Here is an 11,671-nt window from a genome sequence, read left to right as displayed (position 1 = left end):
CACCGATCCTGCACATATAGATAACGACACGATCGTTCGTAGATATTGTACACACAATGCTGCGTAATATGTTGGCGCTATATAAATCCTGTTTATTAATAATAATAATAATAATAATAATCCTTTTGGTCAGCATAGCTAATTACATGAAAGAAGCAAAAAAGTGTCACCCATTAACCCTCCAGGGCTTCCTTTTTTTGTATCTTTAATGTGATCACCTTGATTATCAATAGAAAGTTACAAAGGCATGAGTGAAATCCTTTCATTGTTGTCTTATGCAGCTTTCACTGTAACCTGAATATGCATTTTTTTAATTAATGCCCAGTTTATGTATGAATATGAATTAATTCTTAGAAAGCTATTGAGAGGGGATTGATCTATGGATGATAAAGAATAGGAAAAAGTCTGGTTTTAGGACAAATTCTGGTTTTGTCTATTGTAGCAGAACAAACATCGTTATGGCACACATGGAGACATTAAGAAAATGTGGCAGTATAGTAATAGCAACCACTCAGCATGTGGCTCTGATCAGTCTAGTGCAAGTTTCACAATACAAGCCATTGCCTCATGGGTTGATAAATAACTGCACATTTGCATTGTGCTACTAAATATTGTTCACAGACAAGATAAACAAGACACAAACAACTGTTGCTCAATACATTAAGACAGATCTTCTCACTACAGTCATTCTTTCTGCAAGTAACATCAAAGGGTGACAGAGCACATAAAAGGAGTAAACCCCAATCTTTGGCAGTTGAATAGTGAGCCTTTACACATGACATTAAAGGGCCTTTTCCCTTTACTTCCCCAATTTGTCAAATTGCATCTTCCTCAAGGTATATTCTTCAAGGCACCCCCAACATGAGTCAGAAGTGAGCAGCATAGACAACCAATCAGATAGCAAGAATACAAACTATGTCACGTGTACCACTTAAATTCCTAGGAAGAGAGTAGTTGTACCTAGTTTATCATACCACTTAGCTCGAACATGAGATCTAAATCTAGTGGACGAAAAGACTTAAGGATATAAATGCATTTCTACCTATATCATATGTTTGCTTTCATATGATCAACAAAATATGCATTATGTAATATCCTAATATTTCAACTCAATAGGTCACATTTGTTAAATGTTTTATTTGTGCATAACCCCTAATGATTTGCTGCTTCAATGGACCAGTATATCAGTCTTTTTTTGAGGGTTTTCTGCAGTCTGAATTCTTTGGCAACAGCTGCTACGTAGGGCTGATATGTTGATCCACCAAAGTTACACACAAAAAAATGAAAATATTAATAAATGGAAATAATTCTATACCTTAGTCCTTTTAGGTAATTGAGCATCATGAAACATATTAAATATTTTGATAACCTTGGCTCTACACAGACAGAATAGAATAAAAGTTTGCTTATATTATAGTCCATTGCCAGCCTATACTCTTATGGTGCGATGGTGTCCATGCTAAAACCCGTCTATAAAGCCTTTCATATTAGGCAATGATGTATATTCCACTTGATTCCTTCAAGTGCTAATTTTGTTACACACACTTTTTTTTGGAAGGAATATATTGAAATTTTGCCAATTTGAGGATCTTCTGCAGGCCTTTTACTGGGGTTATTAGAAAACGATGAAGACTAGCACATAAAAGTATACTCTCCCACCAACACTAGAGAAGATCTTGATCTTCTCCTGTATTTTATGTCCACTACAGTTTGCAGCTGCCCTGAGTTGTTATTGTAGACATCCTTTAAAGAAATTGCTACATTGGGTCACATGCTACATGTGTGCTCCTGGACTACAAGCTCCAAGCTGTATCCTGACATGGCATTTCTTCTTCATTACTGTCCATAGTCACAGATAGAACATTGTATCTGAGTTGTAGAAGATGCTTTAGCTGTGCACAAACAATTTTCATGCCATTTGCAAAAATAAAACCATGAGCCTGCTGTATCCTTCCCTGGGTCAAAACATTTTTGCAAGCCCTGGGCTGTCCAACTCCTTGGTATATTAAACTTTGTTTGCCAGGAACATTATTTTCATACAGACGAAGCATGTAGCAGGCCTTCTAGACATGAAATGGAGTAAAACGTTTGGTACAGCACAAATTTGTTAATGCACTTAAAAAAATAGTGAGATGCATTATTTAATCACACAAAAAGCAACATGCAGTAATATGTATATATCTAAATAAGATTGCTTATCTGTGCCACAAAAAAAAGTTGTTGAAGAGAAGAATCAAGTGTCTTTTGTGAGTTTCTTTTTGTTCAAAATAAAATTGCACATTGAAATGCTACATTCCATTTTAAATAAAGAAAAAAAAACAATGTACAAAAAAAATATTCTGATACCTGAAAAAATATCATTCTGCTATATAGATATATGTAAATGCATTCATACATGTGATTATATGTTTTATGTTGACATATGCATGATATCACAGTCGCCACCTTAGTAAAATGTAGCTCTTGTCTTGCCTGAGGAGGGTAGGTAGTAGGAAAGGGACAGAAAATTGATTAAGATGAAAAGATAAAGGTGAGCAGCTCGTGAGATGTCCAAAGTGGAAGTGATTGATCTAATTCTGGGTACTGTAATTTGTCATCAATGTGCTGTTCAGTGTGCTTCTTTTGTGTTTGTTTTCTTCAGAAAGATCATACGTAGCATTTTGAAGTGCTGGAGAATTGCATTAGCTATACACTTACTCAAGAAGAGTAAAGGTTGCCAAGGCAGCTACTGATTTTTAAACTTTACCTTTCTGTGTCACCCAGATAACATAGGTTGCATTGTTTATCATTTTCTGATTAGAGTATCCATGATTCTGTAATAAAAATAATAACAGTCTCTAATGGTTTTTTTGCAGTAATTTTAAATTGGCAGCGATTTACCTAATTGCACAAGGGCTTTAGCCACAGCTAACTCCCTCCTTTTCCAGAGCCCTGGGTTGACCTGCTGTTTTTTGGAATGCAGTCTGTGATGTGTATCTGGTGGTAAAAAAGAGCAAGTTGACTGGTTAGGCTGCAAAAAAGGAGGAAAGAACTGAACAAATAACGTGCTCCTTCTAGGTTAGGTGCAGGATGGACTAGTGGAGCTTTCCAGTGAAGACTGGGACAATCGGCGGGTCAGGGGAGCAATGCTGGAGTCTGCTAGTGAAGAAGTTGGAAAGAGTTTGTACCACCCGGTTACACGGGAACTTAAATCAAGCTCTTCAAGTAAGATCTGCGCCATCCCCATGAAGCATTTGTGGTCCATTCTTCCATAGTCTCCCCAAACAATGACCTGTGGAAAGCATACATATGGTACTTTTTTAAAATATTAATGCGTGAAATATATTATTTATGGCTTAGTATCCCAGTGCATATTGAATGATGTATAGTATATATAGTATACTATAGAATAATAGTATAATTACCTATACAGTATGGGACATAGCTGATGCAAGATGCATTCTCGTTTCCTACTGTGGCTTTAAAAGCACACTGGTCATTTTATAATAATGAATAAATACTTTGTGTTACCTGCTTGCACTTGCTGTGATCCATGATAATTAAAAAAAAAAGTTATATCAGAAGTTACACAATAAACTATCATTTCTTGCTGCTTTTCTCTAGTCTGTAAGCAGAGGTCCATAACGTTTGCTATTGAACCCATGGATTTCTTTTCACCTCTATACATATGCTAACTGAATTCTGAATAAATAATAAGCAATAATAGTAATAGCCTTAAATGCATTCCGCTTAACTCAATGTCTTTGTATATGCTAATTTTTTTAATTGAGAGTTAAAGTGCTTACCTGCAGCACCTTCCCTTGAGGTCCTTCATCAAACAGAAGAACCTGTTGATATACTGGATCCCACGTTTTCTTTGCAGTTCTTGTCTTCTTCTTTGACAGACAAGCTCCATTCTCTATCAGGTACACCTTAATATACGGGGCTATATATTAAAAAAATATAAGAAGCATTTTAGTAATAAAAGGCAGAACATGAAGGTCATTGTCACAACCTGGGTCCTATCAAGTTCCTGGGCCAATGATTTTTTGTGAAGAAAATACCACACAGTTTCACATTCCGTGGGATTTATTGGTAATGGTAATTATGTTTTATAATTATAATTGTGTTTTATAATATAATTATAAGTTATTGTAATACTTCTACAAGTAAAGAGATTACGATCAGGCTTTTGATGAAAGGAGGGGATTTTTATGGTATTTTTTAGTTATAATATTAAAGTGGAGCAGTACCTATAATGAAATGTTTGGTTGTTTAGCAGTAGTATTCATTAACACTGTTTATTCTGCTAAAGCAATAATTAAATATTTTTTTTTAATCTTTATTTAGGTATCCATGGATGACATAGCATAGTAGTTAACATCTTAGAAAACTAGACATGTTTCCAGAAACTGTATTGTTGTAAAATGAATTGTGAATGAAGAACATTTAATATAGTGTCTTTAGTCTGAGTCTGTGAGCTGTTGAAGGCTACAGCAGTAAAGGAATCTCCGAACCCGGCAACATCTAATTACAAAATCTTGAGCTATTATAACTGTGTAGAGTATCAGGAAGAAGGGGTGCAAATGTAGGTAGGTGAGGAGTGAGGGTAGTGGATACAGGAAGCTGGGGCATTAGGGTTGGTCCAGGTGGGGTAAATAAATAAATAAGCAGTAAATATAAGCATGTAATTCTCTATTAGAAGATGCAGAACACTTCCACACATCTGACAGTGCCACACATATGACAAGGAGTGTACAATCTAATGTTGTCATTACTGGGTAGAGCTGTTTCACACAGACATTGTGCATGGGATAAAAAGTGGGCCTGACTATGGTAGCATGGGCATACATTTCTGGGGGTTTCCCCTCCCGACCAAAACTTTCCTCTGGGCTCTCAAATATTGGAGTTTTACCATCAGTCATTAGGAGAGATTGCTGCTTTGGAGACTGCTGTACTCAGCACATCAACTTGGTAGGCTGAATGGAGCTGCATAGGCCTCATGTGAGTTTAATGGTCTCCTTTCTCCTGCACCAGGCTGGTTAGCTCCACATTCAAATGAACAAGAATAATATTTCTGAGTATTTTACTTCTGCTTTATCATTGGGCCTCATAGACTGAGAGACTGGAACGAGACAGACATTCTCACAGCCAAAACCTGGCCTATATGTATTTCTTTATAATGACCCACAATCCCAGATGTAATGGGACTCTTCCTGGCTTCAGTGGGCCTTTTGCATATATATATAGGTGTGCCAGGGTGACATTCTCTCCAACTCTTTCTTGCCTTTTTGGGGAAACAGACATTCCTAAAGGATTCCTAGAATTTCTGTGTGATACAGGGGACTTGAAGGATAGTTATATTCCATTTTTTATATTTCCTTACAGTGCATGGTCAGCCCTCAAAAGATGATCTATATGTGATCATTTCTTTGATGGGTCAGGTCTTTGTGTGGCTGACGCTGATTGTTCTCTTACAAGCCCATTTACTCTATGTTGTTCCAATTTTTTCTGTCAAATAAAGAATGCTAAAAAAAGTGGATCTGGCTAAATAGGAGCTGTATAATGCTCACTGTCACTGTTTTAGGAATTTGGTTACCTTGGTCTAGGTCTGATTTAAGTACAGTAAATTATATTTTGTGCGCAATGTACACTTTCTATTAACTTCATCTTACTTTAAAATAAGTAACTGCATCCTTACTTTTCATTGGATATCTACACAGTGAGAAAGGAATTTGAAACACTTATGAAACAATGCTAACTTTAGACGTGTATAAAGATGTAGGAACATTTGGTGCTAAAAACCTAATCTCCTTTAATGAAAGCCCTTTACAGATGAAGTTCAATTGCAATTCCTATGTACACAAAGCCATTACCTGGAATTGTTTTGGAGCCAGGTTTTGGAGTAAGGCCTCTAGCCTGGATCACTTCAACTTCAAGCTGACCATTCCTGTCCAAAATACCAATGTTTACATCTCCTGGAACACAAATTGTCCTTTGTTACTTAACATTCAAATTGCTGAACAAATAAAAATGTAAAAAGATTACAACTCCCAAGAAAAAAAACAACAGACACAGTGATCTGTCCTACACCTACTCCTTGTACCTTGCCAGAGCATTTCATTAGGATTGGTAGTCTTAAGCTGCGTACACACTTGTAATTTTTGTCGTTGGAAAGGATCTTTCACGATCCTTTCCAACGACAAAATACTACACGATGCATGAACGGTGCTGTACATACAGCACCGTTCTGCTCTATGGAGAGGGGAGGGGGAGAGCGACGGAGCGGCACCCTGCTGCGCGCTCTCCCTCTTCCTTTGCATTAGGATCGCTCGTCGTTCATGGTTCGTGGATCCGCCAGGACGGATCCACGGACGATGAACGACGCCGACTGTACACACGCCAGATTCTCGCCCGATATCTGGCCGATGCCGATTATCAGGCGAGAAAAATCTGACGTGTGTACGCAGCTTTAGACTTCTTTTGTGAGCCGGGATCATTTTATGTTTGTGCTCCCTGGATGCTATAAAATGCTAGGAAAAAATAATGGACACCTCATTTCTGCTAAGGAACATTGCTTTACTCTTTATTCATCACCATGTTTATGATTGTCAGAGCTGTGGAGAACCTTTATATATGTAATTCAGCTGTTAAAAAGTCATTAAAATAAAATACTGTTAGTATAGGATTCTGACCATGAACACTTTCATTTTTTTTTATCCAATTATGTTATTGGTCAAGTATCCAAAATAATCACTACGTACATTGCTGAATTTGCCAGCTTCTATACAATATCCTTAAAAAAAATACCTGCAATTTAGAAAAGCATACTTTGTTATTAATTTTTAATATTATTATTATTTTTATTATTTTTAATAATTAACAGAATTTATATAGCACCAACATGTTGCGCAGTGCTGTACATTAAATAGGGGTTGAAAATGACAGACAGTGACACAGGAGCGGGAGAGGACCCTGCCCCGAGGAGCTTACAATCTAGGAGGTGGGGGAACTATCACACAATAGGAGAGGAGGTATGGAGTGGTGGGAAGTAGTGAGGGTTTAAGTGACAGACAAAGATGGGTAGGCCAGTTTGAAAAATTGGTTTTGAGTGCTATTTTAAAAAGCAGAAAATAGGAGCAAGCTAAATAGTACCAGGAAGACCATTCCAGAGAGTTGAAGCAGCTCTAGAAAAGTCTTGGAGCCGTGCATGTGATGAGGTTATGAGTGAGGAAGTCAGTAGTGGGTCATTAGAGGAGCGAAGAGAGCTGATGGAGGAGTAATTTTTTACCAGGTCAGAAAGGTGCGTGGGACAGGATCTTTGGAGGGATTTGAAGGCAAAATATACACCTCTGATTATTCTCTGCAGGGATAGGACTGTGTTGTGGGTTGCAGCACATGTATGACTAGAAGACATGTGCATATTAAGACTATGGCATGCATATGTATGTGACCACTAGGTAAATAATACATGTAACATGGATACAACATGCATCCCACCCTTATGTAGAAAATCATATTGCGAATGAAGGAGTAAAGGACTTGACCCTATAAAATGTATATGCTCATTGCATTCATAAGCCAACCTCTAGGCAGTATACACTATAAAAATAAGAGTATGTATGTGATGGTAATTGTAATTGTAATGCATCTCATTAGATACTCAGTAGATTAAAAATAGAAATCTCTTTTCGCTCAGCAAAAATTGAGAAAATTTAAATATCACACATTTTCGTCAGCATTTAATAAACTCAATTTACTGCTGAACTTGTAATTTGTCTTTCAGCAACTGTGAAACCTACTGTGCGGCAATAGTAAAAGTATAAAATGCTATGAACATGAACATATTCATTTTTGTGAGCCAGTATTTGGCCAAAACTGCAATAAATTGTAAACACACCCAAAGCTGTCAGTTTTAAGCTAAAAAATGCACTATTTTTACTGCTGACCTTTGGATTTGTTTTTGCACAGCTTTATATCCTCAACTATACTGTACAAGCTAACCTGTCACCAGAATACATTAAAAGGGTCTGGGTTGTTATAGACAACTCCCACATTAAAATATCATGTACTTTAATCACAACTTTCTGCACTGGTCACTTGATTTCAATGATGTTTCATTGGCTACAGTCACCGGGGGCATAACTACAAATCATGCTTACTTCCTCTGGTACCCCCCATGTGCAGAGGGGCTATTCACCAGAACATGCATTCCCCTTAATCACCCCATGCAGAGTAGTGCAGCTTTGACTTAAAAGTATATAACCTCTTTCAGTGTTGCGTCTTCCTCTTCCATGTACACCACAGCAGAAGAATGGAGGTGAGGAAGACCGGACACTGGAGGAGGTAACAAATTTAATTCACCACTGCATTACTCTGCCAGGAGGAAGGACTAGAGGAGTAGCAGCTACATGAGAAGCATCCGGAGGCAAAGAACCCAAGTTAGTTACCAAAACTGGAAACTATATGGATAGGCCTAGTTTCTTGCTTATCAATTGTGTGATACAACATGGTGTGCTGAAGAATACATTTCAAAGAGTTCACAAAAAGTGACTGGCTTTAAAACACATTTAGGAAACAAGGTATATATTGAATTTTTTTGTTACAAAATGCTAATGCAAAAGCAATGCATTCTATTCTCTAAATATTGCTTTTGAATTTTTAGTCACAAATTGATTTTTGTTTGCAGTGTTGGACATATTTAAATGATTCAGCTGCAAAATATTATCCACAGGCCATCAAATAAAAACGGAAATAAAAAATGTTTTATATACATTTTACCTGAACTCCAATACACTTAAAGCAAATATTTGCAAACTGGTGGTATACAGAGTTAAATAACTAATAAGCAAATGTTTATTCAATTTTTACATCCTTGTATCAATCAGATAACCTACAAACCGTATGCTGTCTTCTAGATGATTCCTTTGCCTCTTTTATCTTCATATCCTTTCCCCCACCCAGTAATGGAAGAAATATATTGGACACATTAGGGCAGATTTATTAAAGCCTATCAAGACTGTACAAGAAAGACTATCTTGAATGAACCAGAGTGATCCTACAAACCTGGAGTGAATTTAGTCAAGAAATAAAAACAAAAGGACATTATTTTATAAATTATACCCTAGGTTTGCTGGATCACCCAGGTTCACACATTGGCCCTGATTTATTAAGGTTCTCCAAGGCTGGAGAGAATGCACTTTCATCAGTGAAGCTGAGTAATTGAGCAAACCTGGATTGGATTTCCTAAAATCAAGCTAGTTGTTAGCAAATGTTTTCAATCCTGGTCCAGATCCATTCCAGGTTTGAGGGATCACCCAGCTTCACTGATGAAAGTGTATTCTCTCCAGCCTTGGAGAACTTTATTAAATCAGGACCATTGAATCAATGTTCTCCAGGCTTAGAGAGCTTTAATAAATCAGGCTCAATATGTTGAATTGGTATCAGAACTATTGAACTTCCAATCTGTTGCTGATTCATGATTTAGTAAATACCTGAAGGGCATAACGCGGTCCTTGCCTGTGTCATTAGAGTGGTGATGTTCCTTTGTTGTCCAATCCACTTTTGGATAAGAGCAGGGTATTGAAATATACACCTAGTGTATGCTTGCAGTAAGTTAGGTCAAATGGAGGGGGGATTAAATTGATATCCTGACAATATAATTTTTGACTGAAATTCCACTTGCACTATATTTAATTCACCACAGCATTGTTCCAAACTTGCTATAATCAAGTGTTCCCTGTGTTGCTTTGAGACCACCCTATCATACCTACTGGGCCCACGGTGATAAAATTCCTAGCAACAAAACTGCAGAAATACAATAATACTTAGCATGATAAGGAACAATACAGAACTTTCTGGATGGGAATGATCTCATTCCTCAAGGCTAAAGTTTTGACTGTAAAACACTAACAAGGTAATTAGAGATGGCAATAGATCCCACAGGAGAGGGGCAATTTGCTGCAGGAAGATTGTCTTACCAGAAATGACTCCCTAGAGATACAGCATCTAGGTTTGGGAAATATCAGATGAAATGTTTGCAATGGATCAGACACCTTTAGTACTAGTTTAATAATGGCAGTAAGCAGTTTAACTCCCAAACTGCAAGATTGTTTCAGTCTCTGCTTTATGACCCCATACTGCTAGTAGAATTTGAAGGACTCACATAACTAGAATGTGCTTATTACAGTTATATTCACTTAATCAGAGACACAGGATGTATCTGTCAAGGATTTGCTGGTGAGATTTTTCCACTGACATAATATTAAAATTTGCCCTTAATGTGATTCTTCCTGTTCTTTCAAAATTCAGTAGCAGTCATTTCCCCCTATGAATGAATGGTTGTAAGAATGTTTTTGGAGCTTTTTGTAAATAACATAAATGTTCTTTCTGACATGATTTCCATGAATTGTAAGCCCTCTGTGTTGGTATGCCTATGAATAGGTGCTACTCTTAGGCACACTATGAATGTACATGATCTAAACAAGCAGTACAAGCACTCATAAACAAGCTCATATTTACCTCCATAGCTCTAAACATTTTGTAATATAATATAGTAATATCATTTCAAAGTTCACAATGTAAACACAGCTATCAGACTTCTAATATATGTCAACATACGGGTGATTCCAAACTGTAGGAAACACTCCTAATCCCCTCTAGAGTCTTTTTTTTGATCTCTTAGAAAGAATACCTTTAGCAATTGGAGAAGTTTCTTTTACTGCATGTTAAGAATATGTAAATAGTTTAATGTCCATGTTCTGGGCACAGGTGCACTTTACCTGTTAAGAATTTGTTTTCTGAGTTAGGTTAGGAGCATACTTTAAGGACATGATTTATAGATAAAAGGTTGGGCCATAGGTTAAAAAGACTCTATCACCTTACCTGTTTGATGCAAACTGATGGTGTCATTTACTACTCTACCCTGACCCACTTTTACTTGCCGTGGATACAGTCAAACACTCAGGATGACACTTCTGCTCTAAAAGTAAGACGTAAGTATACAAGTAAACAAAACACAAAAAACAAGTAAAAATTCTGGGAGGTAAGGTTGCTAAAGTGGGAAGATTCACTATATGTTATATATAAATGACCGGCAAATCTTGGTAAAGCAGTGTGCAATATGCAGGTGCTATGCAAACAAAAAAAACATTATGTATCACCAGGGTCGCCGAGAGAAAATCCAGGCCCTGGTACAAAGAAGGTGTGTGAGCCCTTTTGCAAAATTTTACACACATGTATGTGTGAATATTATTATTTCTAACAATTGTAGATTACATTGATACATTTAGATAATTATGTATAGGTATAAATGTAATAATAAAGTAATATATTTATAATAGTAAAAGACATTGTTTTTAAAGCATTTATTGTCTGCTGAACAAGGGTGCTTTCCTGGCAAAACTCTGAATTACATAATCAAAATTAATCTGTTTTGCTTGATCAGACTTAATACTGAATACTTAGTCCGCATTCCCGAATTCGCGGTGTCTCAGAACACGGCGACTACGTGACGTATTTGTTTGCCGGCTGATGACTTTTTTCTCAGTGCGCCCGGAACCCCCTCCTCCTCGTCACTTCCCACCGAGCGGGGAATACCCTTGTAGACCACATGACTTCTCTCCCAGGGCGGCCTTCATGAATGTCTCTTACGTCGTTAACTGTTGACCGCTGTCAAACACCCTGTGATCCA

At 37.1% G+C, this 11,671-nt stretch overlaps 1 protein-coding gene across 1 annotated transcript in view; it reads right to left on the bottom strand.

Moving 5' to 3' along the window:
- Positions 1-59: 59 nt before the first annotated feature.
- Positions 60-11,671, bottom strand: part of RIMS3 (regulating synaptic membrane exocytosis 3) — a 58,418-nt gene continuing 46,806 nt past the window's right edge. The window contains exons 5-7 of the mRNA XM_072418810.1: positions 5,856-5,957; positions 3,786-3,925; positions 60-3,271 (exon numbers count right to left, since the gene is read on the bottom strand). Coding sequence (XP_072274911.1) covers positions 3,059-3,271; positions 3,786-3,925; positions 5,856-5,957 — 455 coding nt within the window. The 3' untranslated portion in view covers positions 60-3,058. The remainder of the gene's footprint in view (positions 3,272-3,785; positions 3,926-5,855; positions 5,958-11,671) is intronic.

This window comes from Pyxicephalus adspersus, chromosome 1, assembly GCF_032062135.1.
Source record: "Pyxicephalus adspersus chromosome 1, UCB_Pads_2.0, whole genome shotgun sequence".
In the NCBI taxonomy this organism is placed as follows: Eukaryota; Metazoa; Chordata; class Amphibia; order Anura; family Pyxicephalidae; genus Pyxicephalus; species Pyxicephalus adspersus.
Note: the sequence above shows the minus strand (reverse complement) of the source record. Positions and strands in the feature narration are given on the sequence as shown.